General features: G+C 41.5%; 1 protein-coding gene across 3 annotated transcripts in view; it reads left to right on the top strand.

Moving 5' to 3' along the window:
* The window catches only part of LYPD6B (LY6/PLAUR domain containing 6B), a 238,239-nt gene extending 218,690 nt beyond the window's left edge, over positions 1-19,549 (top strand). For all 3 annotated transcript variants that reach the window (XM_061438377.1, XM_061438383.1, XM_061438380.1), the window contains exons 3-6: positions 2,599-2,751; positions 5,433-5,531; positions 9,501-9,631; positions 14,941-19,549. In XM_061438377.1, the coding sequence (XP_061294361.1) occupies positions 2,637-2,751; positions 5,433-5,531; positions 9,501-9,631; positions 14,941-15,105 (510 nt within the window). In that variant the 5' untranslated portion in view covers positions 2,599-2,636 and the 3' untranslated portion in view covers positions 15,106-19,549. The remainder of the gene's footprint in view (positions 1-2,598; positions 2,752-5,432; positions 5,532-9,500; positions 9,632-14,940) is intronic.
* The last annotated feature ends 419 nt before the right edge of the window (positions 19,550-19,968 follow it).

Below are 19,968 nucleotides of genomic sequence, written 5' to 3'. Positions count from 1 at the left end.
AATACAGTTTTGACCATGTGCCCAGCACTGGCTGATTTCTCTCTGCATGATGTCACTTAGCCCTCACCTCCATACTGTGAAGTAGGGACTGTCATTATGCCTGTTCTGGAGATGGGGATGCTGAGGCTTGGGAAACTTAAGCAACTTGTCTCAAGTCCCATAGTTGTCACTTAGTGATGCAAAAGGGACTTGGATATAGATAATATGAACGCTGTGATCTTATGCATTCTCTCTATATTACAGGGGGTTTCCAGGTGGCTTAGTGGTAAAGAATCTGCCTGCCAGTGCAGGAGACATGGTTTGATCCCTGGGTCAGGAAGATCCCCTGGAGAAGGAAATGGCAACCCACTCCAGCATTCTTGCCTGGAAAATCCCATGGTCAGAGGATCCTGAGGGGCCACAGTCCATAGGGTCACAAAGAGTCAGACGACTGAGTGACGAAACCACCACCACCACCTTATTTACAAGAGCACTTGTGAATTGCTCTTAAAACACAGTCATGTTTGTGAAAGAGGGGTTAGTCTCCCCTACTTAGAGGGTCTCCACTAATGTAACAAAGAGGGTATCCATTACTTGGCTACAGATTTATAATAGACATGGAATAGTCCAACTCAGAGAAAGAAATAGGAGAAGTGGAATTGTGTCAATATAGCCACTTGTTTATAAGGAATTATAGAGTTGGTTAATGTTCATTTTTTTTTTTTTAAGAAAGAGCATAACAATAGGATTTGGAAACCCAGTAACTGTGAAAGGTCAATTGTGATTGACCTTTGGAAAATGAACAAGGGCAGAATGAGATACATATTTGTATATCACTAGGTCTGATTTTGGACTGAGCTGAGATGCAGTGTATACAGCGTTTAGCATTATTGTTTTGTGAAACTTGCCAAGTTTTTTCACCCTGAGTCCTTCCTTAGAGACTTAGTTCTCTCAGAGGCAGAAGCCAGCTGTAGGGATGGTATGATGTCGTGGGTACATTTTGTCTAATATTCAGCTTATAGGTAGGCATTATTATCCCCTTAGGCAAAACCAGTATACTCAGAGATGGCATAAAATCCCTAGAAATTATGCATTCTTAATCTTAGCTGCAGGGAAAATATCCATGTCAGGGATTATGCTTAGCTATGTGGAGATCTTTTTTTTTTTTTTCCTTTAGAAGATTCCCTAAACCCACTGAGACCTATTGAATTAGCAAGAATACGGGTTCAGCCATTTTCTTTGAACCCTAAGATTCCACCATTTTCACAGAACTTGTCTTACAAGTGCTCTTATGCACGCAGTTCTATGTGATCTTACTCAAGCCTCTATTGGATGGTCACAATGACCCAGGGTGTAGGCAGGCTGGGTGTTATTAAACCTCTTTACAGATGAGGAAATTGAGGTTAATAGAGTCTAAAGAGCTTGCCCAGGGTCAGGCTGCTAATAAATGGCAGAGCCAGCACCTGAACCAAAGTCTTTGGACTCCAGATGACTTCCTTTTTCTGCTGCCCACGCCTCCCGCTTGTGAAACGAACCTGGTGATGTTACAGGCTCTGAGCATCTCTCCTGAAGGTTTCCTTACTAGCAGGTCTGCTTCAAGAGGGTACAGTCAATGGGCTTAAGATGAAACACCTTACTGAGTGCTGTGTGCAAACCACTTTCTCTGGGTTTTGGCCCTGTCAACTTTAAGTGGCTGAAAGCAATAAGCAGTATCTGTGGGCCAGAACTAACATTATGTGTTTGGTTTTCAAACAACTGTTACTCTGTTCCCTTGAGAACCTCCTGGCCACGCCCCTTGCTCCTGGTGAGACAGGATACAGGTGGGGACGGCCTTCCACAGTTACTTTCATTTGTCTTCTCAGTGTCTGTGTACTCTGGTGCCCAGTAGAGGCTTTGTTTCTCAAACTGGTTGCCCTTTTACTCACCGTCCTTCCTACTGTTCCAACTTTTATTGTGTCTTCCAAGTTTTGAAAAAATTGCAAAATTCATCAAGTTTTAAGTATTGACTCAGGGACTGGAATTTCAGAGAGGTGGTTCAGCAACTTCAGTGGAGCAAACCATTGAACCAAAGTGCGATTGTTAAAAGATCAGGTGACTCAGCACAAAGTCACCCAGCCAGCTCTGGCCGAGCAGTGATGGAATGGGGTGCAGGCAGGCCAGGACTGCTGCTCCATCTCTTGGGACCTAAGCCAGCAGGTGTCCTGCAGAGCCTGCCCGGTAGAAGGTAGCAACGGCTTAGCTTTCACCTGATGGGGAAGAGTGCACTTAAGTCACAGGTGTGGCTCTATAGAACAAGTAGATGGTTGGATACGTTTAAATAATCAAGCTTTTCCAAACAGAAGCCAAACACTCCTCGTGGGCTTCCCTGGTGGCTCAGCTGGTAAAGAATTGCCTGCAATGTGGGATACCGGGGTTTGATCCCTGGGTTGGGAAGATCCCCTGGAGGAGGGCATGGCAACCCACTCTGTATTCTTCTTGCCTGGAGAATCCCCATGGGCAGAGGAGCCTGGCGGGCTACAGTCCATGGGGTCGCAAAGAGTAGGACACGACTGAGCGACTAAGCACAGCACAGTGATGTATAAAACGCAGATAAACTCAACTCCTCTCTTTTCACCACAGGTATATGAGTGTTCGACTTCCCCACACCTGGGGTCAGAATGCTGCTCCTCTGTCACGCCCTCACTGTAGCTGTGGTCCAGACTTTTATCTTCTCTGAAAACCGGGTGTTTGCCAAGAACATCAACTTCTATAACGTGAGGCCTCCTCTTGATCGTAAGTAGTGGTTGTCACCGTTGTCCGTGACATGGGATCGGAATAACTAAAATCTGTTTCCCTATAGTAACCTTGCTGATTCTGGAACATTTGGTTTATATCAAGCATAAATCAGAAAGTCTTCATTACTTCCATGGGTAAGGGTGACACATGGTGACAGAAATTTTCTCCATTTCTTTAAGATGGTTTGGCTTCCTGCTGAAGTCTTAAAAGGGTTCATGTTTAAAATCATTTTCTGAACACTGTCCCTAAGAATGGCTCAGCAGGGGAAATTCAGTGTTCTCTGCTGATCCTTGGAGAAGGATTTTGACTGTAGGAAGATTCTGCATAAATTATGTATAAAACCTCCCCTCCTTTCTCTCTCTTCAGACAAGTAAAACTTCTCTGATATATCTTATAGTTTTAGAAATGTTAATGCCAGTGATTCACAAACCTGGAAGAGTATCAGAATTACAACAAAAGCCTTTAAAATTACATATTCCTTGGTTTCTTCTCCAGAGATTCAGTAGTCAGGAGGGTGGGATGTGAAATTCTTGCTCTTTTTCCTCTCTTCTTTTTAGTTACACAGTCAGGTTTGGGAACAACTGTCTTTATACTCCTCCATGAGGAGTGTTCATACTCCTGTATAGTTACCATTCTGCACTTTGAATTTTGTTATTTAGGACATTCAGTCATAAGTAAGTAGGTGTGTATACATATATATTCTACATAGCCATACACACATACACCCCACACACCTTGAACTACCATTTATTACAAATTTCTAAATTGGTAGTCATTGTATACTTGATAGCTTAGCATAGACATCATTATCATAAAATCTGAATTATTGACAAATTTTTAAACTTTTAAGCCTGATATAACTTTATGATGAGCAAATTATTAAAGATATGATGAGCAAATTATTAAAGATATAAAATTAATACTTGATTATTACAGAAAATTCCAAAAGACTGGCAAATATGTAGAATAAGAAAATTTATTCATAATCCCAAGATTCAGAGCGAGGTCTTCTTTACATTTTGGTATACATTTGGCATACATTTTGACCACAATGGATTTGAACTGCCTGGGTTCACTTACTTATATGTGGATTTTTTTCAATAGTAAATAGTACTACGTGGTCTGCAGAGGGACATATGGAGGGCTGACATAAGATTATGTGAGGATTTTCAACTGCATATCCTTCTGTTTCTTTTTCTCTGTATATGTTTTTAAATATGTGACATACTGAGATCAAACAGATTTAATTTTGCAATAGCTTTTATTCCTTTACATTGTATTTTGAATACGTTTCCATGATTTTGAAAGTATCTTAATGTCTTACATTAAAAAATGTTTTCACTCATACAGCTGGCAGTGACACACACACACAATCATAACCAAACTAAATGTTTATGCTTCACTGAAAATCTTTTTAAATGCATTTTCCATTGGCTAATGACCTTAGAACAGATTTTAGGAATTACTAAATCAAAAAGGTAGTGCCAATTTTTACATTAACTATTCACCTACCAGCATGAGTTTTAGCATAAAACTGCACTGAATTAGTAGGTGAAAATGGATTTCATTATTTATTTACCTACCTAATTCACTTTTATGCATAGGCAAAACTGAAATGTATTTGTGGTAACTAATTTTGTGTCCTCTGAGTTTTAGCTTTTGATATTTGCTCTTGGTTTATGCATCAATAATACCCTCCCCTGTATGTGAAATACCCACTGCTTTCTAATTATCATCCCAACTTGGGGTCAGGTTACTAGGATGGTTTGGGTTACCTTGATCTTTATTTCAGTCTTCAAAAGTAGGAGAATTAAATGTTTCACACAGGGCTTTACACTCTCGTCTATAGAGAAATGTCAAATTTATCCTTTTGATTTCTTGCCCATCAAAATAACAAGATACAAGGCAGAAAAAAGAAAGCATAAAGACAAAAAGAACATACTAGTAGTAGTTGTCATTCCAGACTGCCAGCAGCTCATAATTCTTGTTTCTATAACACTCTTGCCTGAGCACAAAGGCCTGAGAATTACTATCATCCTGATATTAAATGTTACATTCCCGGTTGATGTCTAATGTAGGGATAATTGACATATCAAATGAAATTACTTGTTTGAAGTTAAGCCTAGCTGTAAAGCAACTACATAGGGATGGAAATCAATGTGGTTTCATATGCCAGGGATCCTAAGAGAGATCTTTCATGCAATCTCTTGTTTAACCTTTATTATACCTCTGCAAGTCATGGGGATCTTTAGGTAATAATAATAAATTACTTCTTAGTCAAAAGGGCAGAATTCAAGCTCAGGTTAATGACTCCAGTTCTTTTCAGGGCCAATAATATATCAAAGTATTGGTCCCAATACTACCACCATCTTTGCCCATGCACTCAACCTTCACTTATTCCCAAATTATAAAAGAACAATACCATGGGTATTTCAAAGTGGCTCGTGGAATCATCTGCAGAACTGTGTAGTGCATATTCATAGATGAAATATTCAAAGAAAAGGGGATAAAGAAAATGCCCCAAAGTCTGGCAGTTAAGCCCAGCTTGACAGAAACAGAAATTGTAAGGATAATGATTTGTAAATTTTATTTGCTCTGGTAAAAGTTGCTAATTTTATTCCATATCTGATGTTTAAAAAATTTAACTATATTGTTTCCCTTTGCATTTTTTTTTAAAGCTACACCATTTCCAAACAGCTTCAAGTGTTTTACCTGTGAAAATGCAGGGGATAATTATAACTGCAATCGATGGGCAGAAGATAAATGGTGCCCACAAAGTAAGTGTGCTGAGTTTGGAACTCTCTTTGTGACCAGACCTCATTTAGATCTCTCTCAACTGGCTCTGAGCAAAGGCATCTTATGTGATGAGATTAGCAAGCCAGAAGGCTGGTGATGTTCTATAGAAATCAGAGAACTTTTGACAAGACTATCCAGACATCAGACTAATCTGGGAGTACATGGAAACTGATGACATAGCCTCAATTTATACTTGTGTGTGCTTTGAGGAAGAATTTCTTAATTAATATTTACCAGTGAGAACAAATAGACCACAATGTTGACTAAGGCATTCTAAGAATGTCAGAAATGCTTGATGATACCTCTAGAAAAGTCCTACTTACTGTAAATCAAAAGAAGGTTTCTGTCCTCTTGAGATACACTGATGCTTAAGTGACTCCTTTGTTTACTTGACAAACGTTTGAGCATCTCTTTAGTTTGTTTAGTTGTCTGGTAGATCCCAGTGTGTAATCCAGTACCTGGACCATATTAGGCACTTGGTAAATATTGACAGAATGAGTGGATGCCTTTGACTATGTAGTCAGGAAATCTCTGAGGAATCTACATTTGCACTAAGATTCGAATGACCAGAACAAATCAGCTCTGTGGAGATCTATAGGAAAAACATGTCAGTAAGAGGGAACAGCAAACGCAAGGGTAAGATTTGGCTTCTACAGTGAACAGAAAGGCTGGCTGGTGAGGCTTAGTGGAAGGGGGAGAAAGGATTTGATGGAGATAAGGACCAGGACATGCAGGATCTTCGTTTTGGTAAGAAGTTTAGATTTCATTGGAAATGTGTTGGGTGTTGAAGCTATAGAGTACAAGATGCTAGGTATATTGTAAAATATTGCTCTGGCTTCTGTGTGCAGAATGAATGGTTGGGGACAAGAGAAGAAGCGGGCACCAAGTGGGCTCTTTCATTATCTTTTCGGGCAGCAGAAGATGGTCTTAGATGAATATAGGGGGCGAGAAGTTGAATGACTTAATACAGACAAACAAACTTGGATGCAAAGCAGACAGGATGTGCTGATAGAATTGAAAACCTCTACTTAGAACTATAAGGAAATCAGGCTGTTTGTATTTTAGGATACACTGTTTTTGTAGGTTTTCAGACGTGAAAGGCCAACAAAAACAAACTCTTCCAGACTTAGCAATTACCAGCTTTGATCTACTATTACTGTGAATCTTTTGGAAGTTTCTGTATCACTTTACTGGAGTGGAATAGCCCTGCCTCTTCCAGATAATGCCAGTGGTTGTGAGTGTGCTGTGCTCAGTCGTGTCCGACTCTTTGTGACTCCATGGACTGCAGCCCACCAGGCTGCTCTGTCCATGGGATTCTCCAGGCAAGAATACTGGAGTGGGTTGCTGTGCCAGCCTACGGGGGATCTTCCCCACCCCAGGACTGAACCCACGTCTCTTTCATCTCCTGCATTGGCAGGTGGGTTCTTTACCACTGAGCTACCTGGGAAGCCCTTGATGATGCCAATGGGTGGAGCCAATGGATAGTAACACTGGAGACCTCTATGGGCCCTAGAATCTTATGCTCTAAATTAGACAGATGACTATGACATTTGCATGGACAGTATTGTTCATTACTTCTTTTCAAGAATAATTATGAAGATTTATTTTTCTTAATGTTCTCTTCAGCTCTCAAGAGTGTGTGACTGAATTGTGCTTTTGAGTACATGTGTGTCTGTGCATGTATTCTTTTGGGGATTTGTTTCTACATTTTCACAGATGTTTATTTCAATGTTTGCCAGGTAGGCAGATGCCTCTCCTTATTAGCTTGTGTGAGAGGGCTGGTAAAATTCTTTAACTATTTGCTTTAAATTTCCCCGAGAACTGGGAGGGGGAAGGGTTTGGAACAGCAGTAGATTGGGGCATTGATGTCCAGCCTCTTTATGACTGTCGCCCATTCTTTTGAATTTTACCAAACGCTGTTCAAGAGAAGGGAGCAACCAAGGATGAGATGGTTAGACAGCATCACTGCCTCAATGAACATGAGTTTGAAACAACTCTGGGAGATGGCGAAGGACCTGAAAGCCTGGTGTGCTGCAGTCCATGGGGTCGCAAAGAGTCGGACATGACTGAGTGATTGAACAACAACAAAACGCTGTTTCTACTAATTCTGTACATGTTCCAATTTGTAATTCATTAATTAAAGCCACTTTTAAGGGAACTTGCATGGGCATTTCTGGGTTTTAGAACTTTGTTGAAACATGGGAGCAAAAGAGGGATGCTGCAGTTTTCTGCCTCCAAGAAAATGTCAGGGAGGGGAGATAGGGGTCTTCCCTATCCACCCTGAAAACCTGACTCAGAGAGAGAGGGACACGAGATGACCCTCCATTCCAGCGTGTATGAATGTACACCAGCCAAGCCCGCAAAACAATAATCATCTGGAGTTCTGAGGCTGTAACTGCTTACCTTTCAGCTTGTCATTATCAAGGGGAGTGAGAGTCAGCCATTTCTTGGGACAAACAGGCCTGTGGCTGCTGTTCTTTGTCATCTCAGGTTTCCTTTATAGCTCTGCTGCTGCCATCAGCCAGTGGCGTTAAAAGAGAGTCTCTAGGTAACAAAACATGACAAGAATGACACGTCTTATTTTGTTTACCCGGTTCTTACTCTGACTTTATAGGGCTGCTTTAGGCTGTGTGACAGACTCTGAACACATGCACCTACCAGTTTTCGATTCTTTGTCTGGAGTACAAATTGGAATGCTTTCAGAACATGGAGTGGTTCTCTCTCCTTCTGAGTCCCAGTCAGCTGCTCTTGTAGAGGTGTTCTGCTGACACTCAGCTCAATGCTGAGTGTACAGAGTGGCACAGTTGTGTGCTGGTGGAGAGCACAAACCCTGGAAAACCACCTCCACAAGAATCTTATCTTCCATCACTTTCTACCCATGTGACTGTGAGCCTCAGTGTTTTATCCGGGAAATGAGGATATTACTATGACTTGTCTTAAGGCCTATTGTGAGGACTGAATGAGTGAATGCATATTAGAAGAGTGCCTGGTTGGTGGTACACACTTAATGTGCATTTGCTGTTGCTAACATGAAAGCTTACAACAAGTCTATCCAAATGCCAGTGCACTTACCCTTTTGCTAAAAAGAAAGTAAGCTCAAAGGCTGTCACAGGGCTTGTTCACTTGTGACAGAGGCAGCTCTCTAAGTCCTGTCTTCTCAACTTTAGTCGAGTTTTCCTCCTCCCTGCCCCTACTTTTTGGCAACTGCTGCTTTAGTCCCTTCTCGGTAAACTAAGAAGCATTTCATTGGCCTGAGATATCTAGAATACGAGGCACAGAACTAAAGTAGAATGTCCCAGAATAGTGAGTGAAATCAGTTTCCTGAGAGACCTCTTAAGTAATTAAATGTGAATGGTTAAAAGTAACTTTGTATAAAAATGAACTAGCCAAGCAGAGGAGGACAGAGAAGGTAAGAGAGACCTAAAGAGGAAGAGAAAATACAGAAATACTTTGGGGAAAAATCACACATGTTGGGAGGATTAAAGCCTAAAGAACTAGATGAGTAAGGAAAGCGCCGTGGCCTGTAAGTCGAAGCTCCTGCTTTCACTCCAGTTTGCCACATGGCCTATTAGTATATAAAGAAACAGTGAAACAGGAAGAGCTATGGCCCACTTCCTTTTTACATTTGTAGTTTTCATTGTATTTCAGAGTTACAGAACATGTGCTTCAGAGGGAGAGAGAAAGATATTGCTACTTTCTTATGAGCAGACCTGGAGTTTTGATGAAAGTCTTGTTCAGTTTTTTTCTCAGCTTTACCTTGCACCAAAGGATAACTGCCCATTTGTATTCATTTTAAAAATACACATACTTCAGAAGCTAGTAGCTATTCAGAAAAACCGCCTAGAAACTTAAGGATCATCCGAATTTTAGTCATTTCTGAAGTGATTGTTCAAAGTTTTTGTGTGTGTGTGTGATGTAAAATGTGAAATTGATTTTTTCCCCCTGCCTAGATACACAATACTGTTTGACAGTACATCACTTTACCAGTCATGGAAGAAGTATATCCATCACCAAAAAGTGTGCCTCCAGGAGCGAATGTCATTTTGTTGGCTGCCACCACAGCCAAGATTCTGAACACACGGTAAGGAGTGTATGTGTAAAGTTATTGTCCAAAAGTTTCTTGATGGATGGTTGTATATAGAGCAGGATGGATAAATAGTATGTCAAAGGTGTATACTTTGAGAGACTCCTTTACACTGATACAATGGAGATGAAAGAAGGTGAAGACTTTCTGTCCATCAAACAGTATCATTACTAAAAATAAATGACAATTCTCAGACTCCAGAGACGCTAGGGTCTTGACCTTGGACTTTGGGTGCGTTGCCTGAAGTAAGCTCTGGAATTCCAGGAGTAAACCATCCCTGCATGAAAGGATGCCCAGTGCTACAGAGCCCAACTTATGTATTTTGTTTACGGCCAGAAATCACCAAGAATGCTACACAGAGAAGGTGCAAAGAGGAAAATGGTGACACCTTTTATAAAGGAAACCTTGTCTTACTGCTTCTGCTTAGATGAAGTGAGAGTCTGAAAGATTAATCCCAGCTTATTATGATGAACTACAGGTAACAGTTTAGATCAATTGGTTGCTTCAGTTTTCTCATTCTACCATTTTAAATGAGCATTTGACTCTTTTATATGCCTGGAATCCTGAAATGTTTGAGAAAAAAATTACTTAACAGTATATAAATCTCATGAGATCTTAGAATTCAGTTTAGCCTATACATACATAAAGTGGTCCTGACACCAGTGGCTTTTATAAAAAGTGTTATTTTAGTATAGTTGATTTACAACGTTGTATTAATTTCTGCTGTAGAACAAAGTGATTCAGTTATACTTTGTCATATTCTTTTCCATTATGGTTTATCACAGAATACTGAATAGAGTTCCCTGTGCTACACAGAAGGACCTTCTTATTTATCCATCATATATATAATAGTTTGCATCTATCTCAAATTCCCACTCCTTCCTTCTCCTACCCCCTTGGCAACCACTAGTCTGTTTTCTATGCTTGTGACTCTGTTTTGTAGATAAGTTCGTGTGCTGACCACTAGTGGCTTTTAGCTCTGGCTACACAGGAGAATTTCCTGGGGAGGTTTTTATAGGCTCTGGTAAGGGGGTGGCCAGAGAAGGCAATGGCACCCCACTCCAGTACTCTTGCCTGGAAAATCCCATGGATGGAGGAGCCTGGTAGGCTGCAGTCCATGGGGTCGCTAAGGGCATGACTGAGTGACTTTACTTTCACTTTTCACTTTCATGCACTGGAGAAGGAAATGGCAACCCACTCCAGTGTTCTTGCCTGGAGAATCCCAGGGACGGGGGAGCCTAGTGGGCTAACGTCTATGGGGTTGCACAGAGTCGGACACGACTGAAGTGACTTAGCAGCAGCAAGGGGGTAGCGATGGGCAGACTCAGATCGACTGAAACAGAACTTCAGAGTGAGGTCCTGGGCATCAGGATTTTTTTGGTAAGCTTCCTCAGGATGATTCTGATGTGCAACCAAGATTGAGAACCACTGAGAACCACTGAGACAGATACTTTATCCTGAAAGCCTCTGTGAATGTCTGGGTTTATCAGGTGGAGGTGTTGTACCAGGTATTATGACAAGAGCATGCTTCTCTTGAGACAACCTTGTGCTGTGAGAGAGCTAGCGTTTTTCACCAGTCAGCAACCAGATTAGCAAGCCAGTGTCACTGTAAAGATAGGGATGAGGCATTAGTATAGACAATAGAGTCATAATTATCCCCTAACAAGTAGTACTGAGAAGGAAAATCAATGACTCATCCACAAGGTTCCTAGCTTTCTTTTTTGTTCCAGTGTTTCCCCTTGCAAACCTTCAGAAGATTTGTTGACTCCATTAAACCGTCTTACTCCATTTGCCTTTCTCTTGCTTATGCTTGGGTTGATGTAGATAAATCTCAGTTAAAGTGAAAAGACTCTCAAGATGGTTTTTACTTTGAGGTCAGTTGTGGGGAAGGGTGCCCAAGGGCCTGGATGACTCATAGATCAAAAACCAACTCAGTTCTGTCCTCAGAGCAGTTTCTAACCTCCTGATGTTTGCACTTCAGTTACTGTCTCACTTAAGAGACCACCCCCAAGCCAGAACTGCCCAGCCAAGCCCGTCCTAAATTCTTGAAAAGTTCCACTTAGAAAAATTACAGTATGAAAATTTACCTAGTAGGAGACAAGATGGTGGAGTAGAGGATGTGAGCTCACCTTTTCTTATGAAAATCCCAAAAGCACAGGTAAAAGCTGAACAAGCATAGACAAAACATGCTGGAACCTACCAAAAAAGATATCCTACACCCAAAGACAGAGACACAACGAGATGGTAGAAGAGGCGCAATCATGGTTAAAAATCAAATCCCATACTGGCCACATGGGCAATCCAAACTGAAAAATTATTGGAGACGTTCTCTCACAAGAGTGAAAGTCCTGAGCCCCACATCAGGCTCCCCTGCCTGGCAAGGGGAGTTTGGCAATGGAGGAGGAGCCCCCAGAGAATCACTGGCCCCTTTGAAGGCCAGGGCTTCCCTAATGGCTCATTGGTAAAGAATCTGCCTGCAAAGCGGGAGACCCAGGTTCGATCCCTGGGTTGGGAAGATCCACTAGAGGAGGGCATGGCAACCCACTCCAGTACTCTTGCTTGGAGAAGTCTGTGGATAGAGGAACCTGGCAGGCTACAGTCCATAGGGCAGCACAGAGCTGGACACGACTGAAGCAACTACGCAGCAGCAGTGGAGTTAGTTTGTCTTAAGAATTCCACTGGACTGGGGGAAAAAGAAACTGTACTCCTGGAGGGCACACAGACGGCCTTGTGTGCACTAGAACCCGGGGAAAAAAGCAGGGACCTCTTAAGGGCCTGAGCCAGACCTACCTACTGGTTTTGGAGGGTCTCCAGCCTAGGCAGGGTGTGTGTGTGGGTCACTGCAGGGACGCAGACACTGGCAGTGGTAGTTCTGGAGAGCACTCACTGGCATGAGCCCTCTGGAAGGTCACCAGATCAGAGAGAAATTAAAAACACAATCCCATTTACCATCAGATCAAAAAGAATAAAAATACCTAGAAATAAACCTACCCAGGAGGCAAAGGACTTGTACTCTAAAACTATAAGATACTGATGAAAGAAATTGAAGAGGACACAAACGGATGGAAAGATATACCATGTTCTTGAATAAGGAGAATCAGTGTTGTCAAAGTGACTCTACTACCCAAGGTAATACACAGCCTCAGTGCAATCCCTATCAAATTACCAATGGCATTTTTCACAAAACTAGAACAAAAAAATTATTTTGTATAGAGACACAAAAGGCCCTGACTAGACAAAGCAATTCTGAGAAAGAAAAGCTGAAGGAATCAGGCTCCCCAACTTCAGACTACACTGCTACAAAACTACAGTAATCAAAACAGTATGATACTTGCACAAAGCCAGAAATATAGACCTATGAAAAACCTAGAAATAACAAGAGAGCCCAGAAATCAACCCATGTACTCATGGTCAATTAATCTACAACAAAGGAAGTGAGAATATACAATGGAGAAAAGACAGTTTCTTCAAAAAGTGGTGCTGGGAAAACTGGTCACTCACATGTAAAATCATGAAAGTAGAATATTTAACACCACACACAAAAATAAACTCAAAATGGATTAAAGACCTAAATGTAAGATTGGATACTATAAAACTTTTAGAGGAAAACATAGGAAGAACACTCTTGAACACAAATCACAGCAATATCTTTTTGGATCAATATTTAGAGTAATGCAAACAAGAACCAAAAAAACCCAAATGGGACCTAATAAAACAAAAGCTTCTATACAAAAAAGGAAATCATAAACAAAATGAAAAGATAACCCACAGAATAGGAGAAAATATTTGTAAATGAAGCAATCAACAAGGGATTACTCTGTAAAATATACAGACAGCTAATGCAGCTCAATATATATAAAAAAATAACACACAATCAAAAAATGGGAAGAAGATCTAAATAGACATTTCTCTGAAGAAGACATACAGATGGCCAAGAGGCACGTGAAGAGGTGCTCATTACTACTTATCAGAGCAATGCAAATCAAAACTATAAGTTATCACCTCACACCAGTCAGAATGGCCATCATCAAAAAGTCTACAAACAATGAAGGCTGGAGAAGGTGTGGAGAAAAGGGAACCCTCCTATACTGTGGGAATGTAAATTGGTCCAGCCACATGGAGAACATTATGGAGGTTCCTTAAAAAAAGCTAAAAATAGAGCTTCCATATGATTTAGCAGTCCCACTCCTGGGCACATATCCAGAGGAAACCGTGGTTTGAAAGGATATGTGCACCCCAGTGTTCATTGCAGCACTGTTTACAATAGCCAGGACATGGAAGCAACCTAGCTGTCCATCAACAGAGGAATGTATAAAGATGTGGCATACACACACACACACACACACAATGGAATGTTACTTCGACACTAAAAAGATATTATGCCATTTGCAGCAATAAGGCTGGGCCTAGAGATCATCATACTAAATGAAATAACTCACAGAGAAAAACAAATATATGATATCACATATGTAGAACCTCAAAAAATATATAAATGAAGTTATTTACAAAACAGACTTTGAAAACTTATGGTTACCAAAGTGGAAAGATGGAGGGTAAAATGGAAGTTTGGGGCTGACGTATACACACTACTATGTTTTATTAGTAGATAGCCTACAAGGATTTACAGTATAGAATAGGGAACTCTGGTCAATATTCTGTAATAACCTATACATGGGAAAAGAATTACATGTATAATTGAATCACTTTGTGCTACCTGAAACCAACACAACATTGTTATTCAACTGTACTCCAATATAAAATAAAAATTTTTAAAGAAAACTTACCTGTTTAAATATTCAGACATATTCTTAGTGGCTGCATAATATTAAAATGTTTGTAGCTATAATTCATCTACTTCCCTATTAAGAATACTAGGCAGCTTTTAATATTTCTCTAAATAAAAACCCACATAATCTTTGTGGTGCACATTACTAGATTGATTTATATAAAGTTCTTGATAAAGATTACCAAATTACTCCCCAGAAAGACTGAAGCAATTATAGTCTCAGTGTTTGAGAACTACGTCCTGGACCCAAGCTCGCATACTTTTTGGAAATCTTTGTTAGGCTAAAAGGTATATTTTCAAATTTATAATTTTTAGTCTCAAACAGTAAACATTTAGAAAATAAGATAGCCTTTTTCTCTTGTAGGTAAGTCATTACTCTTTTGAAAAATTTTGCACTTAAAATTTATATACTCAGATAAAAAAACTCTGTCCTCAGAGCTGGAGAAGGTTTTTCTTTGACCCTCCCCTCTTCTTCCCATTATTCACTGGCTCTTCCCCTCTCCTCTTCCTTTTGTAACAGGAGTGTAGGTCTTGCTGTGAGGGGATGATCTGCAATGTTGAGTTACCCACCAACCACACGAATGCAGTCTTCGCTGTGATGCACGCTCAGAGGACGTCTGGTAGCAGTGCCCCTGCGCTCTACCTACCGGTGCTGGCCTGGGCCTTCGTGCTCCCGTTGATATAAGGCCACCTTCCTGGGAGAGGCAGAGACCCGTCCTCTGAAGCACAAGCTAACAACTGTAAAATGGCGAACTTTGAAGACCAATCTCTTCAAGATTGAAGGATGTGCATTGGACCTCACAGCAGAAGCCAGCTGTTTGCTTAGCTCAGATGCTCCTTCAGGAGGCCACAAGAAAGGGGACTTGGCAGAGACTGAGTGATTATGTAGCTGTTAGGTTTCTTGATCAAAAGGGGGCTGCATTTTGTCTCTTCTGCAAGGAGGGTCCTGCCAGCATCTACCACAGGCAGGTTCAGCAGCCTGTGTTGTCCCCGCCAGACCAGACCTTTGGGGGAAAGGACTCTGACCTGATTGACTCCTTCAGGGGCTGCTGGAACAGACCCTCTAGATTCTGTGATTGGCTCAGAGCATCTCTGTGAAATCTAATCCTTCCCTGAAGAGAAAGCAGTTTCCCCACTGAGGGTGAAGTAACGAGAAAGCCCACTATAGGAAGGAAACTTCCAGTTGAACTAATATGAAGCCTATTTGCTAATTGTGGGGGGAAATAAAGCTTTTAAATTATAAGTGTAGAATGCATGCTTATGTGTTTCTTGGCTGATGTGGAGACCTCAGATGAAACACATTAACGAGTGTCATAAAGGAGGCCAATTGAAGTTGATCATGCACCACAGGTGCTATCTTCTGGCTTAAAGTATGCAAGTCTATGCCAAGGTGACTTCATTTTTTCTTGGGGGGAAAGAACCCTTCTAAGGATGTCAAATGCAAAATTAGTGAACTGAGAAGGTGAGGAAACCTCCCTGGGCAAGGAGGGTGATACCTTATCACGTGATAGATCCTCAGAAGTAGCAGTTTAGGAACTTCCCTGGTGGGCCAGTGGTCAAGACTCTGTGCTCCACTGCAGGGGGCACGGGTTCCATCTCTGTTAGGGAACCGAGATCCTACATGCTGAGCAGCATGGCAAAAAATTAAAAAAAGAAAAAAGCAGCTTAAAGACAGAGAAACTGGCGACAGTGTCCCTCTCCCAGTCAACCTGTCTCAATGGGAGGACCATCAAGAGAAACTTTCTAAATCCATGCTAAAATGTCTGGTCCCCTGTCTTCTCTTTCATTCTTATAACACAGTCCTAGACTTTCAAAGGAGCAACTTCCGTTTCTAGAATCCTAATTTCTCGCCTTTACACTTTGGAGTGACCTTTAAACACTGCCTTTATATGTATAGTGAGAAGTTAGTGGAGTGTTTGTTTGTTGTTTTGTTTCTCAGTAGAGCATCTACCATTAGAATGCTGAGTGCCCCATAGAATCCACTAATGACGGTGTCCTTGCCACACTGGCTCATCCATGATGGGGGTCGGCCATGGATCAAATACATCCCACCACTCTTAGTCTGCCCAACTCTACTAACAAATATTCTGTTGCCCTGGTGTCTTCAACTCAAACATGTATCCTCACAGTTCTGGAGGCTCAGAGATCAAGATCAAGGTGCCAGCAGATCTACTGTCTAATGAGAGCCCTCTTCCAGATTTGTAGACTGGCCTTTTCATATATGCTCAGGACAAAGGGTGAAGAGTGAGCATAAGGATTCTAATCGCATTTATGAGGCCTCCACCTGAATGACCTAGCATCCCCTAGAGGCCCTACACCCAAATACCATCACATTGCGGCTTTAGGCTTCAACACGTGAATTTGGACTTCCCTGATGGCTCAGACAAGTAAAGAACCTGCCTGCAATGCAGGAGACCTGGCTTCAAACCCTGGGTCAGCAAGATCCCCTGGAGAAGGGAAGGGAACCCACTCCAGTATTCTTGCCTAGAGCATTTCATGGACAGAGGAGCCTGGCAGGCTACAGTCCATGGGATTGAAAAGAGTCAAACACGACTACCACCACCATGTGAATTTGGGGGAGAAACAAATATTCAGTCCGTAGCAACCCCCCTAACCACACCTATTCACTTACATGTTGTCTATAGGCTTCCTTCTTGCTACAACACCAAGGATGAGTAGAGGCAGCCGAGAGCACATGGCCTGTGAAGCCTGGAAGGTCTGCTAGTTTGCCCTTTGCAGGAACAGTGTGCTGACCCCTAGCCTCTGAAATGGCAGAAGTCCATGGGGAAAAAGCTGCTTGCTGTGCACGGGCTGTGGTGCTCATGGCGGTGACTTGGCCTCTGCACTTGTTTACCAGATCACTTCCTTACGTGCATCCATGAATTTTTCTTCATTTTGTTTGTTCTATTCCTTTGATTCAGCCTCTTAGTAGTTATGTGCTATTGTCAGGAGCTAAGCTATATATGTTTCTTCTCGACCCTGATGCAGTGGGAGTGTCTCATCTTAAAGCTCTTTACCTTCCAATAAAACAGGGAGGAGACAGATGTCATTACCTCCCTGTCTCTGGCCAAACCAGAGACTCACCTGGAAGCAGCAGTTTTGAAGTCTGATGTAGATCTATCTTGCCTTTTACTCAGCACCTTGAGGTATTTGAATTTTCATAACTATGCTTGTTTGAAATTAATTATATATGACTTCAATTGAAACATTTTAAGAGCATCTTTGGTGGGTGTCTTTTTATTCCCCAGGGTTTCTTTTGTCTGAGAAGTTGATGAATTGTCTGGTAAAAAACCATTAGCAGACAGTACTTCTTTTTCTTCTGTCTAGATTAATGAATTTTCCTCTGTGTTTTTTATTTTTCTTTCCCAAGGAAACATCTTAATTTTCTCTTCTTCACCCCACATATGTTTTCATAGATTGCCCTCCTAACCACCTCTCCTCTGAGCATTTAAAATAGTTATCCTGAGCCAAAGAGAGAACACGCAGAGGAAACAAACTGCAAAGACAGCCAAGTGAATAGGGTGCCAGATTTACAAATAAAAGCATCAGATGTCCCATCAAATTGGAATTTCAGATAATTTTTTAGTGTAAGTTATTCATGAACTCATAAGTCTGACTTATCTGAGGCAATGTTTTCAAGTCCTTGTAATCAGAATTTTCTGGCCAACTTCAAAATAAGACAAATTCTAAGGGCCTCCTGGAGATGTTGACTCAGGAGATGGGATGGAGCCCATGCCTAATCCCAATAATTAGATGTTAAATAAGCAGCTCCCAGATGACTGTGATGCTAGGTGTGTTACCCTTGATCTGAGAGGTTTACTCCTTCTTCAGAAGCCCAGTCCGTGGTCACATAATAAGTGCTAATGAATAATAAACCTGGGTTGGAGTTGTGGTTCTCAGTGCGGTCTCTGGACCAGCAGCATAGGCATCACCCGGGAATTTGTTAGAAATTCAAATACTCAGCCTCCATTCCAAACCTACTGAATCAGAAATGCCAAGGGGTCAATTTGGGTTTTAATAAGGTTTCCAGGTGCTTCTGATGCACACACTAGTTCAAGAACCACTGGACCAGAGAGGTGCTTCCTAAATGTCTTCGTAAATAGGTCCTTGGTGGGGGCATGGAAATTACTCAGGGAGTTTATATTTAAAGACGAAAACTGGACTCACAGACCGCAAATCCAGAAAGTCAGATTCTTTTTGTTAGAGTTGAATCAGAAAATCTGTATTTTTAGTAAACTCCTCACGTGATCCTGATACACAGCCACTTTTGGAGCCACTACACTAGAGAATAAGAGATGGGGGTGATGTTAGTGAACAGAAGCCCCAAACCTTTAACACTTGACCTTGAAATCCCTATGCATTATAAATGGACTCTATGTGGGGTCTCCAATGTAATTGTTTTAAAACTAGAATCCAAGAATCTAATCATAGTCCATTTGCATGGATTTTTTTAGTCCATTACATAGTGACTTAGAATGGCCAAGTGATCTAGACCTCAGATTAATTTCATATGCCCCCTAATGAACAAGAAGATGAAGAGTACCTTGTCAAAATGTCCCGTGAGAACTGGGGTAGTGGAGGCAGGAAAGGAGAATATGTAGATTTGTTCTTATAAAAAAGACAGGGGGATTAGCTATGAATACGAGGAAAGTATGGGGGAATGACGTGTCAAAGTTCCATTTTGAATATAACTACATTCTAGAATAAATCTTGAGTTCCTGTCCATCATTCACTTTCTGAAAAGAAAAAAGTTGTACAGAACACATCTTTTCCCTGCTGTGTCTAAACTCTCCCTAAATCCAAACCTGACTGAGGTTAGCAGCCAGAAATTACAGGTATTGTCTTCTGTACAGTCTTCATTCTGCTGTGTCATGCGCTGTGTAAAACACATCTCATAAGAAAAGAGAAAGAGGTGGGTTGGTTTCTCTTTCTCACTGGGAGAGGACTTAAAAGCTGTGCAAAGCATGAAATGAGCAGCATGAACCAGCATGGGCTTGGAAAGTGAGGTGTGGTGTGGAATTGGGAAATATTTCACAATTGAGAAATTACCCTTATGCACAATTTTTGTGATGTGTCAATTGCCATCTTATAAAATTCTGCTCTGACCTTTGAATCTTGTGCATTTTATTTTTCACCTCATTGTTTGTCACTGACTCTTATTTGTGGAGGGTTTCACTGTGATTCTGGATATGTGTGTGTGTTGTGGGTGGGGAGGAGGCTGGCAAAGCACGCCAGAGGACAGAGGTGACTAGTGGGTGCATGGAGGTGACAGCTGTACAAACTGGAGAACAAATGGCTGTCGTCATGTAATTCGAGTCTGCCTTTAGGCGTAGCTCCTTGGCTGTGTACCTGAAACAGTCTAGCATCTTCCTGGTATCACACACCTCCCACTTCTCCTTTGGCCTTCATAGTTCTACTTCCTTCCCTGTCTTCTTCCCTCATTGCCTTGGCCTCTTCTATTAGATGCTGAGGCTAGAAGCTGAACTACGTAGGGGGTTAATCCAGGATGTGAGCTACTCAGAGTGTAGGCTGTGAAAAATATGGCTTT

This window comes from Bos javanicus, chromosome 2 (assembly GCF_032452875.1).
Source record: "Bos javanicus breed banteng chromosome 2, ARS-OSU_banteng_1.0, whole genome shotgun sequence".
Taxonomy (NCBI): Eukaryota; Metazoa; Chordata; class Mammalia; order Artiodactyla; family Bovidae; genus Bos; species Bos javanicus.
This window is presented reverse-complemented; position numbering and strand designations above follow the sequence as displayed.